This window comes from Pleurodeles waltl, chromosome 6, assembly GCF_031143425.1.
Source record: "Pleurodeles waltl isolate 20211129_DDA chromosome 6, aPleWal1.hap1.20221129, whole genome shotgun sequence".
Lineage (NCBI taxonomy): Eukaryota > Metazoa > Chordata > Amphibia > Caudata > Salamandridae > Pleurodeles > Pleurodeles waltl.
The window spans coordinates 1,081,027,440-1,081,049,577 of NC_090445.1; the positions used below are offsets into that span (position 1 = coordinate 1,081,027,440).

The 22,138-nt window shown below is 46.3% G+C and overlaps 1 protein-coding gene across 17 annotated transcripts in view; it reads right to left on the bottom strand.

Annotated features, from left to right (window-relative positions):
- UBR4 (ubiquitin protein ligase E3 component n-recognin 4) overlaps positions 1-22,138 on the bottom strand; it is a 1,862,787-nt gene that overhangs the window by 830,882 nt on the left and 1,009,767 nt on the right. For 13 of the 17 annotated variants that reach the window (XM_069240131.1, XM_069240132.1, XM_069240138.1 and 10 more), the window contains exons 49-50: positions 17,940-18,156; positions 9,692-9,724 (exon numbers count right to left, since the gene is read on the bottom strand). In XM_069240131.1, coding sequence (XP_069096232.1) covers positions 9,692-9,724; positions 17,940-18,156 — 250 coding nt within the window. The remainder of the gene's footprint in view (positions 1-9,691; positions 9,725-17,939; positions 18,157-22,138) is intronic. The other 4 variants (XM_069240143.1, XM_069240141.1, XM_069240142.1 and 1 more) reach the window with 1 other exon arrangement.

The window sequence follows — 22,138 nt, forward strand, 5'->3', positions numbered from 1 at the left end:
AGCTGAGGGTGTGTGTTTGGTGCTAACCTGTGGCCAAACCCCCAGGTGCTCCTCTAAACCTCCCAGGTCTGTCCTCCGAAGGATGTGGGTACTTACCTGCAAGCAGCCTGATTCCAAGTGCCCCCAGTCTCCATAGGACCCCATGTTAAATGTGCCTCATCTTTGACCTCTGCACCCGGCCGGCCCGTATTGCTGGTGGTGGGTGTTTGGAGTTAACTTGAACCCCAACCTGTGGACTTCCTAACCCCCAGAGACTGGAAATGAAAGTAGTGTACTTACCTTCAAATCTTACCAACTTTTCTTCCCCCCAGGAATTGTCCTGAAAAAGTCAGTGTCAACTTTTAAATCAGATTGACATTTATTCAAGAACTGTATAACTGCCTAATCTACTCAAAGCGGTATTGATATATTTGTGGAATATTTATTTATGTACTTACCTGCAACATGAGTCTTGTGGTTCTAGATATAAATTAACAAAAGATATTTTGCTGTATAAAAACCATTGGTCTGGAGTTAAGTCATTGAGTGTGTGCTTCCCTTATTGTCTCTGTGTGTACAACATATGCTTTGCACTACCCTCTGATACACCTAGCTGCTCAAACACACTACCACAAAAGAGAGCATTAGTAGGATCAACTTTAGCCTGTGTTAAGCCACTGGGGAACCCCGGGACTCTGAGCACACTATATCTCATTTTGATATAGTATATACGGAGCCAGGTCCCTACAGGTACCCAGGGCATTGGTACACCAGGGGTCTCCCATGGGCTGCAGCATGTATTGTGCACCCATGGGAGCCCATGCAAACTGTGTCTGCAGGCCTGCCATTGCAACCTGTGTGAAATTGTGCATGCACCCTTTCACCACAGATGAAAGGCTTGCCGTATATCTTGGTCACTGTACTTACATACTCCAAGTCACCCCTCTGGTAGGCCTTTCAGCCCAAGGGCAGGGTGTATATCCCTAAATGTGAGGGTACTCTAGCATAAGCAGGGTACCCCCTACAAACCCCAGACTCCATTACCAGGTCTTTGTAAGTGAAAAGGAACCCATCTTAAGGTATGTAGTGGACCTTGGTCAACACAAGTGGTCCACTACACAATGGCTTCTCCGAACCGAGGCATGTTTGATATCAAACATATTGGAATGAGGCTACTACAATGATTCCAGGAGCCTTAGATTAATCGAGCTAGACTCTGCAAGAAACTCTCTGCAAGACATCTTCTGCTCCTGGCCTCTGGAACTTCTGCTGGTCTGCTATAGAACCGAACAACTCTGCTTCTTGTGGGAAGGCTTCCATTGCAAAATTGTCTCTCTGCATCCTACAAGAATTCTGCAACTTTCAAGGTTGTGCATCATCCAGGGCCACAAGGACTGTTTGCACATAGAAGCACAAAGGAAACTCCCTTGGAGTGAAGGAGTCACTCCCCCTGCACCCGCAGGCACCTCGAGACAACATTGAGCGACAGGTGGGGTCTGCTGTTCCACGGACATCGAAAGGCTCTGCTTCACAGTTGGTGAGTCTCTGGGTCCTGCTTGTCCTCTAACCAACCTGGGAGACTGTGAGCCCCTGCCACTGGTCTGGAACCCCTGTGTGTCGCGACTATTGCACTTACCAAGACTTGTTGACTCTTCCTCCAGGAGATCTTCAGGCACCAAGAAGACCCGGCCTCCAGCACTCTCCAATTTGAAGATCAGCACCTGTCCTAAACTTGGTACTTCTGTTTTGTTGTTCTGCTGAGGCCCCCTTCTGATTCCCTGTATCTATCGCCTGTGGTTCACCCATGTGGGCTCCAACAACTTTGACTGGCCATCCTGCATGCTCAAGGACAGCCCTGATATCCCCCCTCAAAGGCAGAGTCTCCTGGACCTTGCTGGTTCCCAAAACTCTGCAAATACTTCTTCAGCTCCTGCTTGCATTTGCCAGTGCTTGTTGGTAACCTGGTCACTAACCCTCTTGCAGTCCAGCAACCAAGGGATAACTCGTAGGCAACACCTGGGATCTTCTGCAGCTCCTGGACACTGCAGCTGGATGACTTCTTCCACCGACTTGCAGGAATTTCATTTTCAGGAGGGGGGGGGGGGGCATTGCCCCCTGCACCACCTAGGCACCTCCAAGGATACTGGACTCTGTCCCTCTTCCATTACTCCACGTCCAGAATCCATCCCTGGGTTCCGCCGGCCTGGTCAACGGGTCGTAACAGCAGCTGGATAATCCAAGCCTTTTACTGATTTCAGAGAGAGCCCTTTCTCCCCTCTGCATCCGGGTCCCCTGGTGTAGGTACTCCGGTCTTCTGGGTATACTTTGGTGGGGCACTCTCCAACTATCCTCTTATCTGTTGGTTTCCTCGGGATTCACTGTGAAAGGTCTTGAATCACACAAACTCCAATCACTACTCCCTGTGTTAGTCTTTGTGACGACTGGGTGGGTAACTACCAGGTCGCTGGGGACACTTACCGTACTTAAAGTTGGAGTTTTCATCTAACCCCAGCCCCTAGCAAACCGGCAATCTTACATTGGTTGGATTCACTATTTCACATTCCACTTACTTAATATATGGTTTGCCCCCCTATACCACCCACCACCCCATAGGGCCCATTGTATTTTATGCTATTTCTGTTGGTTATTTTGTGTATATATGGAATGTAGATATCTCCAAAGGGAGAAATACCAACATTAGTCTAGTAGTGGTGCTGTAATATAGAATCCTTTATTTTTACAACACTTGTGATTGATTCTTGTGAGTTACTGTCTATTGTGGTATTGTCAGTGCTTTACATTACTCCTTGTTAAGCTTCAGCTGTTCACCTCAGCTACCCTTAGAGAGCTTTTGCTATCTTGTCACCTATTCGCTATCACTAAGGGTTGCCTGGACTCAGTATAGGGTGCCACACCATAGGCGTAACAATAAGCTGAGCCAGCCTCCTAAACACTGGATCCGACGTCCCTGGCCACACGGAGGCTGGGCAGCATGCATGGCACAGTGGCTGGAGGAAAAAGAATGTGGTTGGGCACCCTTCCGTAGTCACAAAAGGGGGCGAAAACCAGACTTAGGGGGGTGAGGTGCAGCTGAAAGACACAAGAACTGAGCCCCAGCCCAGGAGTCCTTAAAGCGCTGAATCTTTGCTTCCGAAAAGCCAGACGCCCTTAACTAAACGTGGCACCTCACGGCCACTATTAATGCAACCGATCTGCACAATGAGTCGGTCGTATCCAGCCCACATCCGATTGTGAACTTAGCTGCATCTTTCCATTCAGCAACAACTTGGGAGAGAAGGGTCCTGGCCTCCTCTGGAACCTGTGGCAGGACCTAAACAACCATGGCCCATACAGTATGGAAGTAACAGCCCAAAAGGCATGCAGTGCTCATGGACCGCAATGCCAGACTGGTGGAAGAGAACATTTTCTTTCCAAACTGATGCAGTCGTTTGGATTCCTTATCCGAAGGTGCGGAAAAGAATGCGCCTGAGGAGGTAGAGGCCTGGATAACCAAGATCACAGAGGTGGGGTGTTGGGTTCGGAATTTTGGGTTATTAGGCACAGGCCTATGGCGGCAGGCAATTGTCCTGTTTAGAGGAGCGCATGTGCTGGGTTTGGCCAAATCCCCAGCAGGACATTAGTGAGGGCCTCATTGAAGAGCAAGAGGGGTTCAGAAGAAGCACCAGGCTGAAGCCCCTCAGTCAGGAGGTTGATCCTGATATCAACAGAAGGCAGCTCGAGGACCAGGCCCTCAGTCAGGAGGTTGGCCCTTAGCCACTCTTCTCCCCACCATTGAGTACGAGGTCCCCTCCTCTGTAGCCACAGTAGGGGGAGACAACATGCCAGCATCAGGGGAGGTATCTAGACCATTGGCTTCACCCAAGTCCTGAGCCCAGTCCATGGGATCATCAAGCTGATTTTCTAAAAGGTCAGGAGGCCCACTCCTTATTCTCACTGTACCCATAAGAATAAGGCATGGGATCCAACCTGGGGAGCAAGGTCCCCGTGGAAGACTGAATCAACGTCGAGTGACACCTGTCCGGCTCCGTCTTGGAGTTGGCAATCAGTAAGGGATCGAAGTCGACCACTGGCCTGGGTGGCGTTTGGCGCATCAACGTTTGCACAGCATCAGGGAAGATCGCAGTGGCACAACAGACGCAAGTGTGGATCTGGAAACAGATCTCTGGGTGCCCTCCGAGGCCGAAGCCATCAGTGTGTAACCCGTCTGGGGGAGGTAGGGGGAAGCCTGCCAACCGAAAGGCATTCCAGCAGGGCCAGACTGGCCAAATATGAGGCGCATAGCCTCACAGAACAGTGAGTTGGACAGTGGTGGCTCCAGTTCCTGGAAACTCTGGGAGGGGCGGAGCCGACCCAGAAGTAGGCTCTGAAAACAGAGGCCTAGAGTGACGACGCTCCTTGCTTCGCGTTGCGTCATCTGACCAACAGGGCGAAGCCTAAGAATGTCTGCTTTTCTTCAACTTCTTCTTGTGCTTAACTGAGGGTCCCGAAGATTTGGAATGGAACGCCCATGAGTGTGTGCTCCGTGAGTCGTCTCGGGACCTCCTCTCGACCAGGAGCAACGTGCAGCCTAGCACTGGGTCATACAAAGCTTTAGGGACCTCTCCCTCAAAGCCTTCAGGTTCATAGCTCAGCACTTAGAGCACGACTTCGGGTCGTTGTCCCACTCCAAGCACAAAAGACACATGAGGTGCAGATCCATCACGGACATCATCCAATGACAGGAGTCAAAAGGCCTGAAGCTGGTTTTCTGTGATGACACTACTAGACACACCAGGAGGTCAAAAAAGTTTTGACAAAAGTCGAAAAAGCCAGTCAAAAAGTGACTGTGGGGTAGCTCTGTTTCAGATCTGCACGTAGGCTGGTGCAGAAACAAAATAACTGATGTCAGCACACCGGGGTGGCACCTATATAAGACCAGCAAAGTCATATCTGACGAAGACAACAGCACGCAGGGATACTGCTCTAGAAAAATCTCCTGATCCAGACTGATTCCTCCGGGAAATCCTAAGGTAAGGAATTTGCTACTAGAAGTCTATCTGATATGCCCAACAGAACCTATAAAAAGGTTTCTGGGGCCATCCCGAAGTTAGTAATTAGGACTAAGCAGACACCAGTAGAAGAATGGGAGGGGACAGCATTGCCAGAGGATACATGGGCTTTATCTCTCACTCCAGCAATGAAAGAGTTGGGTGAAGCCACATGAGTTAACTTTTAACTAGAGTTTGACATTTTTGGAAAAGAGGAGTCCTTTGTTGGTTACATCGAGATCTGGTTCTTCTCCTTTGGGGACTCCTGTGGTTATCCTTCTTGTGGGTGATAAAATGTTTTGTCTTTGCGCTCTTTGATGTCCTCAGGATTCAGCTGAAGGCAGAGGTCATACCACGATGCGTCATGCCTCGAAACAAGCCACCACAAGCAGTTGTGTGAAAATATGAAACATCATGATAGCTTCTGCTAAGAGAGAACCACACGTTTGAATGTAACCAGATTCTCCATTACAATTCATCACTATTTATCTCAAAACGTTGGTAATGTCATGTAGCTCAAGTTCTATTGCATTGCCCATTAGTTTGCAGAAGGAATAGTTTTGGGATGGAATTGTCATATGTATGGTCTTACAGGTTACACCCCTGCCACGGGTGATCACAGCAGTATGTTATATGGTATCGGGATTTTTGTTCATCCCAGCACACACTGCAATATTGGGTACGCACCAAGAACTGCACAGTTCCTCATGGCTTTGAGACCCAAAACCTGGCTCTGCAGTGTGGAGAGAAGCATGAATGCATGTAGACTTGTTGACATGGGAAACCTGTTCATATCCTGGGTCATATAAGTGGTGATGGGCAGCATACCAGCTTTTTGACTGTTGGTACTGACCAGTCTTTTTTTCTCCTTGAGGATAAGTGTGATGTTTACAGGCCCCACATGTGGAAAGTTGTGCTTGATTGTAATGCCCATCTGCACTGACAGCTCTGTGTGCATGTCATGTGCCTGTGGCTTGTGACTAGAAGCAGGACTGGATATTTGTCATTGTGTGGCTGCAGAGGCTAGCAGGATGCACTATGGATACTGCTGCTAAAAAAAAAAAAATAGCACAATATGGATGCTGAGTTACAACTTCACCAGACAGCTGAAGTGTACTGCTTGCATTCCGGAGATAGTGGAGTAGCCTCAGAGGATGAAGTGTGGGAGGATGGAGACAGAGCTCCCTTTGTTATTCAACTGTGTACAGTTAGCAAGGGTTTGATAAGTACTTTTTCCTGAGCATCTACATTTGGGATGATAGTGAGGGAGTGAGGGGAGGGGCAGTAAATGGGCAGATTACTTGCAAAAGAGATGGAACCTTCCACATTTGTCTACCTCATAAGTGCTACCCCAGAACCCTGCTATTAGCCAGATGTGTACTTCTCACACTTCCCTGTTATGTTTGGGTGCTTCAGTTGAAGCCAGCCTTGTTACTACCTGGTGTGAGTGCCAGCAAATGGTACAGTGAAAGCGGCTGCTGAGCAGATGAAAAAGTTAACACTAAGAAGGAACAGCTGGATTACATTAACAAAAGTGGAACTCAAACTATGCACCAGTTCAAAGTTCTGCATAGACCACAGGAGGAAACAGAGTACTTAAAGGACTGCTGAGTTCCTGGGATGCCATACTTGATAGCCAATCTCCAAATGGTGATGGTACATCACCTGAATTCTACACATCTTGATGAAGAGCTGTATGTCTATCTAAGAGCACCTAACCATGCAAAAAAGGATGCCCTATGTGGAGAAGCCAGGCTGCTGCACCCAAAGTGTGAGGCAGACCAGAAGAAGCAGACTGATCTGGAGGGGTTTATCTGGTCCCCAAAGTCTGGAGAAGGTATCTTGTCTCCCTGCGCGTTTCCATAAAACACCTATGTGTCAGCCAGTGCAATCTCAAAATACCTGTAGTCTGCAAGAAGTCAGATCTTGGGCTGTTGCTGAAGCTACCACACTCAAGCACAAATGTAGATAATCTGAGACTATGGGACCACTAGCATGCTCTTTTGAGATATATATGAGCAGGCATGCTCATTAGTGCTCTACTTGGACTGCTGCATGAATGTGCATTCCAATCCCCTGATCTAACAGGTAACTTGAGCTGAACAAATTTGAAATAGACTGTGCTCCCCTCTGCCAAAATTCCAGTGGGTCACCAACCAGGGAAGATGCTTAAACCATAATACAACGAGCTTGCACTTGTGCCAGATTTACAACTGAACATTTTCAGTTTTTAGAGTCCCCACAGCAACGGTCTTAGGACCAAGTAGCTGATTACCATTTCCTATATGTACTATTATGCCTTGGTGTGATTAAAGTACTTCTCTTCTTACAAAAAGCTCTGGGATGGACAATACGTATTGTGTCTGTTAGACTGAGTTCTGAATCTCTATTGACATATTACTGTCCCTGAGATGCATTGAACTGCTTGCCTTCCTTACTCCAAGTCAAGTGCGTAAAGGGTGTACTTGGTACATAGTTTGCACTGCCATAGAAGGCCAGGATCCAGAACAGCAGTGAAAAAAACTCCAGGTTTGTGGTCCAGTAACCCGTTTGTCCTGTGACCTCCAACAATGGTTAGGGCAAACTGTTACATCACCAGATTGCCTTGGGCATAAGTGAACCCAAGACAAAAAATAAGAAGCAATAATTTTCTCTGATACTGAATCACGTCTTTTATAATCCCTTTAAGTGAAACTAGAAATATTAGTTTTCTCTCTGGTATCGGACACACAGAACATCTAGAAATCTGCTCACGGTTGGTCTAACACTGGTAATGGCCGCTACTGTTGCAATATTGATCAGTTGCTTGCAGGAAACAGAAGCCATTATCTTTGGAATGTCTACCAGATACACAAATGTCTCAATGAAGTGTGGAAAGGGACACGCAGAACCTCTCTAACCTTATCTAACATGTCAATGGCTTCACTATTGCCTTTTATCCTAAATTAATGGATGTACTCTTCAACAAAGGTTATGTGTGAAGAATAATCATCTGAAGACCAAAAAACCTGCTAGCTTCTTAAGGTTAGTCTTTGAATGGGAGAGCACAGTCTAAACCTCTTTCATCTGGTTATGCATGAACAGCTTTTGCAGTAATACTTTAATCCTTATCTTTCATAAACGTCCCTCTGCTATCAGCTTAGAATATATTCCCATCTCCAACACCAAGCTCCATATGAAGCTCATCTGATTTATTTTGGTTAATGAATGACTCGGACACCCTCCCATTCAAAGTTCCATTCTCATGTGGTTCTTCCTTAAATAAAGCAATGTCTCATCAACATTACTTTGTCAGGTCCTAGAGAAGGCACAGAGCAGATCAGGCACAGTGGGAGTTGAAATTGTACTTGTTGCATCAGATGCATCTTAAGGCTCTGTATTTCAACTTGAGACAAAAAATTAAGCAGATGAGTTCACACCAACCAAGCCAGTAATGCAACATCAATTCTCTCTCTCCTTTAACACCACTAACAGACACTTCGGGGATTGAGTAACAAACCATATTTGATCCCAGCTCCACTGCTGCATCCAGGTCTGAAGGAGGCGTCTGTTTTTTTCTTTTCACTAGTGTCTAGGCATGGAGATTTTCCAACCATTCGGATCTCAAGCACTTCTTTTCTACTCCTCCTTACGCGAAAGAGACTGTTAGACATGTTGGCTGTTTTTTTAAACTGTCCATATCCAAGGGAAAACGTAGGGCTATTATATGGGATAACAACTCCTTTTTTTTTCCTTTGAGAGCCTGACCTCTGCAGTCATCCACCGGGAGGTGCACCATTTCTGGCTTGAGTATCACATGCAGCTGTTGTAAAAGTAATTTTGACATAACTCCTGTGCAGTCGCCAATGTGTTGAAAAAATAAAAGCCTCATGGCCACTCCCAGAGAAAAGAACAGACCAATTAGAAATCAGATGAGTGAGATTGAATCTGCTGGCAGGGCTCTGCTTAACAGTAAGAACAATAAAAGTGCTATAGTAAGCAGTATATAAAATAAGTTCTTATTGTTATTAGTTATAGTCCAAAGCTCTGACACCTTTAATGTGAACAAAGGAATAACGTAATGTGCCACTTGTTGGGGTGTATTCAGATCCTGGGACGTATGGGGAGCTTCCCAGTACTGTGAAAGAATGAAAAAGGTTTCTCCGAGTACAGCCTGAGAACTGAGCCTTTTTAAAATATCCATTAGTAGCAATCATATAAATTAAAGAACAAGTTACTTACCTTCGGTAAAGTATTAGCTGGTAGAGACATATTCTAGTTGCAGATTTCAGGATCTGGACAGACGCCTGGGGGAAATTCTAAGGTAAGGAATCTGCAACTAGAAATCTCTTATCAGATAGTAAATATAAACTAAAGATGAAAATAAAATCCACAACATATCTTAGTCTTATGCCATGTTCCATTTGTTTTTTTTTTGTCTCGTGCTATTTCTTAACCTAGCATATACGTGCTGAGCTCTTCAACAACCTGTCCCTTTAGCCTAAACCTCTCAGACCAATATACTGGACTAACTCCTTCACCCCACTCCAAAATATCTCATGTCCTGTGCTGTGTCTGCCATGCAAAAATTTGGAATGCAGCAAACAATGTAGGAATTGCACATCATCTAATTCATTTTGGACACACACAGGCATTCGTGCAAAGAAAAGGAGGCTTATACTAACCGGTCCAGGCTTGTTAGGGGCTCAGATTCAGAACTTTTGGGGAGCAAAGAAAAAGGAAAAAACATGTAAAGCTGACAGAAAATCACTTGAAACACAATCTAAGCAAAATGTGAGTGAGAGTGGAAAGTCATGTAGCATTTTATGGGCATATATTCAAAGCAGGGCCAAATACGCAGCATGAGCAAAATCAGTGGAGTTAATACAATACCACCACTTCTGTACAACCCTTAGGAAACCTGATAACCCATGGCTTATACCCAACAATCTACATTTATAACCAGACAACCTGTCCTACAAAGAGATGGCTGCAAAGGTGCATAGTTTGACAGGTCCTGTGCTCACTTGCCATGTTTCCTGTACAAGGTATTTAGTCCTTGCTCAAAAACTAGATAGCTCCTGGCATGAAAACGGATTACTCTGATTTCCGCCCTGGATGGCTTGCTGCATGACATATGCCTGTCTTTTACCTGCACATAAACAACTTCGGCCACATGTGTAAACCCACCATTTTATCTGAAAGAAAAAGTTACTTACCTGTAGTTTTACTTCACCAATGCTGGCAATTTGTACAGACGTACATGCTTTTGAATTATTCCCAGTTACCAAATCGGGAACACACTGCACATTTAACAAGTAATACTAATGGGAATATATAACAGAGTAGACCTGGTATGTTGTTCTTGCAATTTCAGACAATGAGGTGGCTAAATGCTATGTCCTGCGCTCTAGGTAACATCTGCAGATTTGACAGCACAAAATGCATTTTTTTTTTCTCATTTTGCATCAAAATGGTGAATGGTATTTCACTTGACAATCTATATAAGATACCAATACTATAAAACTCAAGAATTTCAAGAGAAGAGTTATTTGTGGTTTTAAGCAAGGGTAAAAGGGACAATGTCTAACCAAGCAAGTCATAACCAGGTAAATCTAGTTGTGCTATACCACAAGAAGCCTAACACTAACTAGAGATTACAATGGAGAATGACTGCAAGGAATGACAACCACATGGTTATGTTGTAGACACCACACACTTTCAGAGGTCACTACTGTTTGGACAACCAATCCAGAGGACAAATAACACCTGGACAAGCACTGTTCAGTAACAGGCCTCTTTTAGTGTATTTCAAGGGTTTCACCAAATGTATAGACACGTTTGGCTTAGTGGCTGAATACCTTACAACTCAGAATCATGATGTAGCACCTGAGGGCTCAATACAACAAGCTCCTTAGGCAACAAAGGTTTCACCATGTAGTGCCAGGTGAAGATTTATGAACCACAAGGTTGATAATTCTACACTAGTCAGCGTAAGCACTCAACAAGGCCTGTACAGAGTGGGAGAGGTTTTAGAGCAGAGGTTTCTAATCTTTTGTGTAGTAAGAGCTATTTGCGTTCAATAAAAATCATTGTGATCAACGGATATTAGTGTTGCAGTGATCAAATCATGTAAGATTACATTAGTGCCACCATAGATAACATTATATGCAGTGATCACTTCTTGGCACCAGAGTTGACAGCAGTAATGTCAAAAAGCCTTTATCAACTGGGAATGCCTCTACATGGGTAATACAAAACAGACACCGCTGCAATGTCCCGGCACAAAATTCATGTTAAGAGTAATGAGTCTCTCCACATGCTTTATCACTCAGAAATCAGCTTGAAATACATTTTAGAAATTAAGCCATTTTTCTTCAAACATCAGCTCATGAGTTCTGAAAATATAATTACTTATCCTCTGCAACAATATAAACATAGAGACATATTCTAGTTACAGATTCCTTACCCTAGAATTTCCCCCAGGTGTCCGACTGGATCTGAAGATTTTTTTCTTCGAGTAGTACCCTTGCATGCCGTCAGGTGGCATTGGTAGATTCTGCATCTGCAGTTGGCGTCGTGGTTGCTGTGATGATGTTGTGGTCAGAAATAGGCCCCACCCCGTTGCGCTGACTTCAGTTTCTTTTCAAGACTTTTTTATGCCAGTAGCGCGGAGCCAAGAAGAACACTGAAATTGTGCGTGAGAGCTAAGGGCCTGAAAGAGAAGCTCCTATCCCTAGAAATCAGTTTACAGTGAGGGGAGGATGGGTGGGTCGGTGCGAAATCTGCAACTACAATATGTCTCTATTAGATAAATCATTACCGAAGGTAAGTAACTTGCTCATCTGACAGAGACTTCTAGTTGCAGATTCCTTATCTTAGAATAGATACCCAAGCAATACCATCCTCGGTGGTGGGCTGCGAACCAAGATCATACTAAAAAGTCCTGTAGGACTAAACAACCAAAGTAGCCGTCTCTGCGGACCTGACTGTACAGGCAGTATTGTCTTGTGAACGTGTGCAGGGATGCCCACGTTACTTCCTGGCAGATGTCAAGGACATGAACTCCGCGTGCTAACGCTGTGGTAGCAGCAGTTGATCTGGTGGATTGAGCACGCAAGCCCTCAGAGGGTTGCTTCTTGGCCGAAGTGTAGCACATTTTGATGCAGAGCAGTACCTATCGTGAGATGGTATAATTCTGCAGTACCTTCCATTTCTCTGCACCCACAAATCCAACAAAGAGTTGATCGTCCACCCAGAAGTCTTTAGTACAATTGAGGTAGAACGCCAATGCTCTTTTTGGATCCAGACGGTGGAGTCTCTCCTCTTCATGAGAGGGATGTGGGAGTGTGTAAAAAGTAGGCAAAGTGATGGATTGGCCTACGTGAAAAGGCGTAAACCTTAGGAAGGAAGGAAGGAAAGAGGCCCTTGTACAAAGCACCACTTTGTCAGGGTGGACAGACAAAAACGGTGGCTTGGAAGAAAGAGCTTGAAGCTCACTCACCCTGCAAGCAGAGGTGACAGCAATAAGAAAAGCAATCTTGATTGTTAATTGCTGCAAGGGACAACTGTGCATCGGCTCAAAAGGAGCATACACAAGGTAAGTTAGGACCAGGGTCAAGTCCCACTAAGGCATAATGAACAAGGTCAGAGGAAACAAATGGGTGAAACCCTTAAGGAACCTTCCAACAATGGGTGACTTAAATAAGGAAGTTTGGTCTGGCAATCCGAGAAAGGCTGAGATGGAAGAGAAGCAACCTTAAAGGCTGCCGAAAGCAGAGCCCTGCTGGGCCAAAGAAAGGATAAACAAGAGAATCGCAGAGAGGTACAGAAAGTGGATCAACAGACTTGGTGGTACACCATGCCACAAATTTATGCCAACAACAGGCATATACTGTTTTGGGGGACGAGTACCTGGCTGCCAAGATAACATCACCGACTTTGTGCGGAAGGTCAAAAGCTGTGAACTGCCGTGGCTCAATCTCCATGCAAGAATGCGAAGACTGGACAGGTTCGGGTGGAGAACCGTCCCCTGCTGCTGCGACAGAAGATCCTTCCGAAGGGGCAGTCTGATCTGAGGATCCAAAGCCATGCTCAGTAGCTCTGGATACCATACACTTCATGGCAAGTCCAGAGCCACAAATGATTACTTGGGCCTGGTTGCTCTTGATTTTATCAGAACTCTGGACAGAAGTGGTATTGGCAGGAAGGCGTAAACGAGGCCTGAATACCACTCAAAACGAAAAGTGTTATAGACAAGAGCCCCCCTGGAAACCCCAACACGCCAAACAGATGACTGTGTGTTCTCTTCGGAGGCGAACAGATCTAACCAAGGCTCTCCCCACTGCTGAAAGAGGCCTTGCGCCACCTCTAGATGGAGACACCATTCATGATAGACTATGCATCGACGGCTGAGTTAGTCTGCTCTGGCGTTCAGAGATCCTACCGGATAATGAACCACCAGGATTATACCCCCATGTTCCAACCACATCCAGAGATGCAGGGCCTCTTGACAAGGAGTCCACCACACCACCCTGCGTGTTGCAGTACCACATGGCGGTAGTGCTGTCCTTTAACACCTGCACCACTTTCCCTTTCAAAAAGGGTAGAAATGCTTTCAATGCAAGCCTGATCGCCCAGGGCTCCAAGATATTGATGTGGAGTCCAGGCTCCATCAGAGACCTCTGATCTCCGCCTCTCCCATGTGGCCACCCCATCTTAGGACTGAACCATCTGTCACTACTGTAAGATCCAGTTGGGGAAGGGAGGGGGATTTGCCACTGACCCAATTGCGATTCAAAAGCCACCACTGCAAGTCTTTCGAGGTTCCCTCCGAGATATGGAACAAGTTGGAGAGATTACCCTGATGCTGCGCCCACTGGAACTTCAGGTCCCACTGCAGAGCCCGCATGTGCCATCTGACTTGGGTTGCCTGCAGGAAGCCATGAGGCCCAGCAGCCTCAAAGTCATTCTCACCGAAATCCAGGATCAAGGCTGAAACATGGGAATCATAGCCTGAATATCGCGGACTCTTCAGGAGGATAGGACAGGAATTGCACTGTGCCCAGAACCACTCCGATAAAATGGAACATCTGAGAAGGAGACAGGTGTGACTTTGGCATGCTTATAGTGAACCTCAGCGAGTGCAGAAGGTTCGCCATAGTCTGAAGGTGGGAGATGAATTTCTGGGGCGTGTCCGCTTTCAACAGCCAGTCGTTGAGGTAGGGGAAGACAAACCACCGACTTGCGCAGATGAGCTGCAACCACCGCCATCACTTTCGTGAACATCCTAGGGGCGAAGGTAAGGCTGAAGGGGGAGAACTGTAAATTGAAAGTGCTTGTGACTTACCACGTATCGCAAGTAGTGCCTGTGGGCAGGCAAGACTGTTATATGGAAGTAAGCATCCTGCAAGTCCAACGCTACCATCCAGTCTCCTGGGTCCAAGGAAGACAGGACCTGAGCCAGGGTGAGCATTTTGAATTTCTTCTTCTTGAGGAAGTAATTGGGATCCCGAAGGTCTAGGATAGGACGTAAGCCCTTGTCCTTCTTTGGCACCAGAAAGAAGCGGGAATAACAACCATGACCTACTTCTGGCGCATGGAACCTCTCTATGGCTTCCTGGGCAGAGAGAGCCATGACTTCCTCATGGAGAAGTGCCAAATGATCCTCCAGTAAGCAGGTGTAAGATGGAGGCATAGCCGGAGTGACAGTCTCAAGGGGGAGGGAGTTGCCTCTTTGGACTATTTGCAAAATCCACCTGTTACATTGTGACTTCTGGTTTCCTGTCCTATGAGCCCGTGGGGTTCCACATCCCCGGCTACTGAGTGACTGAACAGCATGCACAGCTCGGTGGCTGGCAGGTAGAAGACGCACCAGGGAGCCCATTCTGTGACCATGAAAGGGGCAAAAAGCAGACTGTTGGGCGAGGGGTAGTCGCGAGGCCAAGGAACCAAGCTGTAGCCTGGACACCTTGAACCACTTGAGCGCTTTGTCTGCGAGGGGACGGGTGCCATTGAAGGAAATGTCCATAAGAGTCTGTTGGACATCCCCTGAAAAACAAGATGTCCACAATCAGGTGTGCCGCCTCAAGGCTACCATTGACATGTCCAGTCCACAATGAATAGTGAACTTAGCTACATCCCTCCCATCAGCAACAGCTTGGGAGAGGATGGTCTGGACCTCCTCCGGGACCTGCAGCAACACCTGCATGACTGTATCCCATGATGAATGGGAGTATCAGCCGAAAAGGCACGTAGTGTAAACTGACCTTAATGCCAGAATGGAGGAAGAAAATATCTTATCAAGTTGGTCCAGTCTTTTTGAACCCCTCTAGGGAAGTGGATGAAGCAGAAGCCTGCATCACAAGGCTCTCAGGCTTGGGGTGTTGGGACAGGAATTTAGGGTCGCTTGGGGCGGGCCCATGGCAGGGGGCAACTGTCCTATTCACAGGAGCCCCTGTGCTGGGTCTGGACCAAGTACCCAGAATGACATTGGTGACTGCTTCATTAAATGGAAGGAGAGGCTCCGAAGTGGAAGACCCAGGCTGATGCCTTCTGTCAGGAAGTTAGCCCTGACTATTACAGAGGGAAGCATAGACCAAGGACCTCAGCCACCCTACTGACCACCAGTAAGATGCTCCCTCCACTGTTGCCATTGTAGGAGGAGTGAGCATGCGGGCACTTGGAGACTTATCCAGACCACAAGCCTTACCCAATTCCTGTGCCAAGTCCAAGTCAAGGTTGTCGAGCTGGTATTCCAAAGGGTCCAGTGACTGCTCCAATCCATCCCTATATTCATACCCATAATAATAAGGGTCAGGATCCACCATGGGTGAGTAGGACCCATCAGTCAAAAGTGGTGTTGATTGACACCCAACCCCCTCACCACCCCGGGCCGATTCATTGGGAATGAGGACTGGGTGGACACGTGTTTTGTGAGAGCGCAGAGGTCTTAGCTGGCCCCAGGTAAGGTCACGCTGCCACGACCGGCGTCAGCACGGATAGGAGAATGGATCCGGAGGGACCCTCGAAGGCTGGGGCTGAAGCCGCTGGCGCAGACCCTGAAGGGCCCCTATCCGAAGGGACCTCAAACCCCAAGGCCAGGGGGTTCTGTTTGCCCAAATATGAAGCAGCCTGGCCTCATAAAATTCTTTTAGCTGGGCAGTGGTGGCTTCGGCTCCCAGAAACTCAGGGTGGTACGGAGCAGACCCAGAAGTAGGCTCCGCGGACGGAGGACTCAAGCGTTGACGCTCTTCCCACATCGCATTGGTCGAAGAACCTTTGGCTTTCTTCAACTTCTTTTTGAGACCTGAATGTCCTGAAGATTTAAAACAGGAGGAGTGATGATGACGTGAACGACTGAGACCCTTGTCACAAGACAGACCGAGAGACGGGCCACCATGAGCTTCAAGGGCTGATCTCTCAAAGCTTTCTGGTTCATGGCCCGGCACTCTGAGCATAACTTCGGGTCATGGTCTCGCTCCAGGCCCCACAAACACACCAGGTGTGGGTGTGTCAGGCATTTCACGGTTGGAAGCCGGTCTTCCAAGACATCCCTCAACGCACCAAAGTAGTAAAAAAAAAAAAAAAACAAAAAAAAAGAATTTGGTCAAAAAATTATGTGGGCAGCTCTCTCCGCATCTGGGCGAGGAACGGAATGAAGAAAACCTGATGTTAGCGTACCCAGGTGTCGGCTATGTACGACCGCGACATCATCACAGCTACCACAACGCCAACAACGAATGCAGTGTCGACTGATGCCACCTGACAGCGTGCAAGGGTACTACTTGTCTGACACCTGGGAGAAATTCTAAGGTAAGGAAACTGCCACTAGAAATCGGTCAGATGATACGCACAATTTTGTCTCAAATATACAATCTTGGCTTAAATACATATCGTAGTTCAACTAAGAAAAAGGTTAGTTTTTAGTAGGCTGGGTTGCACACAGGAGAGCTACTTACAAGTAGGCTGGAGAGCTAGCAGTAGCTAACCAGCAATCAGCTGAAGAAGCCAATTTAAACAATACCATGCTATAAGATGCTGCCTCTTATTCAGCTTTGTCTCTATCTTCGAGGAATAAGATCATTTTGGTCAGTGGAATGTGATAAGAAGTAGGAGTAGTAGTTAGTACTGTTTAACTAAAACAAAAGCATCACTTTTTTTTTACATTAAGAGTTATTTGAGAAGTCTCGTAAAATTGGGATTATTATTGGGAGTATTATTGTGCATTAGTGCGCTTTCTAATCTATTGTTGCTCAGCCAGGTTTACTGGGATTTGAGATTATTCAAATTATAGAGGGATTCAAATAGCTCAAGGATGTTCCACAGGAGCAGAAGCAGCATGTGAAAATACTGCTCACACAATCTACACAAAAGATAATTTCTCAAGGTATTTGCTAAGTCCCCCAAAGAATACTTTTTGCTGAAACCAGTTCTCAACATTATTTTTCAAAAAATGCATAACTGCTCAAGAGGGCTGCTTTGGACATGATGTGCAGCAAAAATATGAATATAACCTTCAAAGGTCTGAATTTCAGCCTATCTCAGCAACTAAAGCAGGAAAAAATAAATAAATAATTAAATGAATCAAACAAAAGGATAATAAGGCTACGTTATTAAATGCACCCAACTAATATGGCAACAGTATCGGAGTGGATGATTCCCAGCTCTATGACAAGGAATAGTTCAAAAGCATGTTTGGTATAGTAAATTAGGTGCAGCAATTCACTCTCCAGTAGAATAAACCCCCAGCTAGCAAGTGATGAATGAGCAAGAAATAATTGCGGAACCTGCAAATCTTGGGTGTCCAGTTATATACCTCTCAATCACAAATAATTCAAAGCTATTCTTACCCACTTAATGGATGCACTCATCAACATTCTTAACCCAGGGATCTCCCTCAAACATTGAATAGAACCTGAACAATAAACACACCTCTCCAGGACTGGTCCATTGGCAGTAGCAGGGGGTGCAGGCTCAGTCTCTGTGGTTGGATTCCCTTGATTGAGATTTTGGGGGCACACATTGCTCACTGAGGCAGATGAGAAATCCTCAAGGGGTTCATCAGGCCAACCAAACTGCTCTTTAGTCTTGCCGTAGATTTTAATGGCATCCATCATGGTGACACCGGCAGGATCCACGGATGCTCCAACTATAAGAAAATCATTAATTTAAAGCACTTAGAGTAGATCACTATAGCTCCCATGCAGACTGTAGCAAGCAAAGCAATTCACATCCCACTGATTGTTATGAACTGCAGTAAGAACATACGTTTTGTACACTTTTGACAGTGACAAAAGTAAACATGATTATCAGTACTGTATGCCCAAAGTGAGAGTCTAACAGTTCTCTGCATGCCTAATGTAGAATAAAACACAATCAGTTATGTTTATATACAATTTTACTGCAGGAATACTGAAATTCTATGCTGAATCAAATTGTGATAATTGAGTGCAATCATATTACGTTGAGCTTTGTATAAATATAGGTAATGAATCATTTGCTACAGCTTTACCACTGGGTAAGGTATTAGCGGCTTCAGCTACCTTCTCAAAAAATAAAAATAAGAATAAAAACACTTTCTACCAGAATTTATTTTTCTTAGAAAGTTTTGTCAGACAACCCCTTACTCACAATAAAGCTCCCACTCACCTCAATTCGCACATTTTTTCATTTCATAATAGTGTTTCAATTGGCAAAGTATTTCATTCTTTTCAGTGCTTACATTTTTGATTGTCATGACTGTAAGAAAGTACCCTCTTTTTGGCATTGTTACCGCCCCCCCCCCCCAACACACTTTTTGTCTGACGTCAGTGTGTTTTGACTGTTCACTGGGATCCTGCTAACCAAGACCCCAGTGACTGGGCTCTTTCCCTCTAGATATGGTTGTCCCTACCTTTTTCTACCCCACAATTGGCATACTGGTGCCCCCATGTAAGTCCCTAGTATATGGTACCTAGGTACCCAGGACAATGGGGCACCAGGGGTTTCCTCCATGGGCAGCAGCATGTATTTTGCAACCCATGGGAGCCCATGCAAAGTGTGTCTACAGGCCTGCATTTGCAGCCTGCATGAAAGGGTGCATGTGCCCTTTTCACTATCGGTTGTTGAGAGCCATTTTAGTTATAGCTTCATGCACGTTAGTTTAATATGTTAGGCGGCTGTGCACCTTGACCTAGATATATTTTATTCAGCTTCGCATAATTTTATAATAACCTTGTTTTAATTTCTTCTATCAAACTGTTTTTGCTTAGCCTAGCACTTTGTTCTCAAACAACACATTCTTGATCACTCTGTGCTTCAGTCAAGGCTACAGTCAGGTACATTGCTGGTAAATGTGGTAGAAGTTTAGTCTCCAACATTCGTAGAAAATACACATCCTTACGTAGGGACATTTTCTTAGAACATCAGCTGTGTTAATTATAAAAAACACTTTCTAGCCCCATTACACGTCAAGAGGAAGATTCCAGCCAGGGAACCACAACTGTATGCTTCGCTGCAGATGCTGACGCAGACTATAGGTCTTTGCTAAGGTATGAGGGTTGATGTCCTCCCGGGGGAACCTGAAAGGCAGAATTAGAGCTTAACATGCCGTGCTCGAAATATGATTAGACAGAAAATAGTCCATCGATTCCAGTGGCAATATGATAGCATTATTCTCATGCTTTTCTCTCATTGTCACCATTTTAATAATGTTGTGTTGTGTCGTTCTGGTTATTGCAGCTCACGCTTTGCTATCTAAAATGCAGTTGTTTTATCAAACCAATCTTTAAAACTTATACTGCTCTTATTGTCATTTATATACGAGACCGAATTGTGAATGAGAGAACCGGATGTGACCTGAGTGACCACGACTTCCCTGAGAAGTACGATATGTCATGCGCTCGCCTGCCCAATCATCTCTACCTTTCGGGAGAGATGAGGCACTGCTAGTTAGCTGGATCAAAGCCCGGATTTGGAGAGACAGGTGTCACCCACCGTGGGTCAGACTCAGTCTCCCACACCGTGGATGATGTTGCTGCTCAAAATCCAGTAGTCTCATTAGAATAATGAGAGTCTATGTGACAAGGTCACTGAGAGTCTATGTGACAAGGTCACTGTAAGTCACCCCTATTGCAGGCCCTTATAGCCCAGAGTGCAGGGTGCCAGGACCTGTATGTGAGGGCACCCCTGCATGAGCAGAGGTGCCCCCACGAACTCCAGCTTAATTTTCCTGGACTCCGTGAGTGCGGGGAAGCCATTTTAGCTGTGTACTGGACATAGTTTACTACCCATGTCCAGCTACATAATGGTTACTCCAAACATGGGCATGTTTGGTACCAAATATGTCTGAATCATACCCCAATACTGTTGTCCGTATTGGTTGTATGATTCCATGCACTCTGGGGCTCATTAGAGGACACCCAGCTTTGCTCCTACCAGTTTGCAAGGTTTTCCCAGGTAGCCCGCGCTGCTGACATCCTACAGACTGGTTTCTACCCCTTCTGCTGCTTCAACAGCTCAAGCCCAGGAAGGCAGAACAAAAGATTTCCTTTGGACGGAGGCAACACCCTCTCCCTTTGGAAATGGGTGTTACATGGCTTGCAGGGGTAGACTCCCAACGCCATTGGTATGCTTGCATAAACAAGTCTGCACCAGTTCAGGGACCTTCAGGCCCTGCTCTGGCGTCAAAACTGGACAATGGAAAGTAGTTACCACTCCCCTGTCCATCACCACTCCAAAGGTGGTGCCCAGAGCTCCTCCAGATGGCCACTTGATTCTGGCATCTTGAATCCAACGTGGGCAGAGGCCTCTGAGCATCTGAGTGGCCAGGTCAGGCAGCTGACCTCACAGCCCCCTCCTGATAGGCGGTCACCTTGCTAGGTGACCAATCTCCCTTCCAGGGGGTTTATTAGGGTCTCTCTCTTGGGTGGGCCCTCAGATTCAACGTGCAAGATTCCAGCAGGACTCCTCTGCAATGTTTACTTCGACTTCTGGCAACTGGAACAGCATCTGGACCTCAACGGACCCTACAATCTGCAGCTCCAGTGACTACTTCGCTCTGCAACATTGTTTCTTTGGCTCCATCCAGCAACTGCAAAATCTCCCTGGCTGTGCATCCTCTGAGGGCAGAAAGTCTTCAGTCTGCACTAAGAAGCACGAAGAAATCTCCCTTGGAATGAAAGAGTTACTCCCCTGCAGCCGCAGGCACTAACTGCAATGATGACTAGCTGCGTAGGTCCTCTCTCCTACAACTGTGTGTGGATCAAACAAAACAGAGGTGGTGGTCCTGAGTGGTCCCCTTGGTCCCCTCTACCAGCTGTCCAGCTCTGGAGGTGGTGAGTGTTTGCCTCTCCTTGCTGGACAGGACTCTTACAGCTACCAAGGCTTGTTGGCTCTTCTTCCGAGGGATCTTCCCGCTCCGTATAGCCCCAGCCTCTAGCACTCTTCCCTGCAATGCATGGTCTCCTGTCTGCTGCTCCAGCGATGTTAGACTCCTTTCCAGGTGTGCTGAGTAGACCTCACTGCGACTCCTGTGCCTGCTGCCTGTGAGTGGTCTGTGGGGGCTGCATCCATGACTTTTTGATCTCCTGACTACTGGGTTTGGGGGGAAGAAAAAGAAACAGGTACTTACCTCTTCTCCCCTGGCCACTGGGGGCCACTCTGGTACTTCACTTTTGGGGTTCCGAGTTCCTCCAGCTCCCGTCTACAGATTCCACTTACCTGGTTGGGGGTCCATCATTTGTTTTCAGTATATGGTTTGGTTTCCCCCTAGGGTCGCTATTGTCTATTATTGTTGCACTGTTTTCCATTACTTTCTACGCTCATTCCTGACAACTAAGGTGTATATAATAGTGTATTTACTCACCTATGAGAGTATTGCCTATTTATTATTTTAGTATTTGTGTCACTAAAATAAAGTACCTTTATGTTTTTAACACTGAGGTTCTTTCATTTGTGTAGGTGCTGTGTGACTAAGTGGTATTGCATGAGCTTTGCATGTCTCCTAGATAAGCACTGGCTGCTCATCCACAGCTACCTCTAGATAGCCTGGCTTCCTTGACACCAACTACACCTTACTAATAGAGGAAACATGGACCTGGTAAAGGGTGATAACACCGTAGGTGTTCACCACACACTAGGCCAGCTTTCCA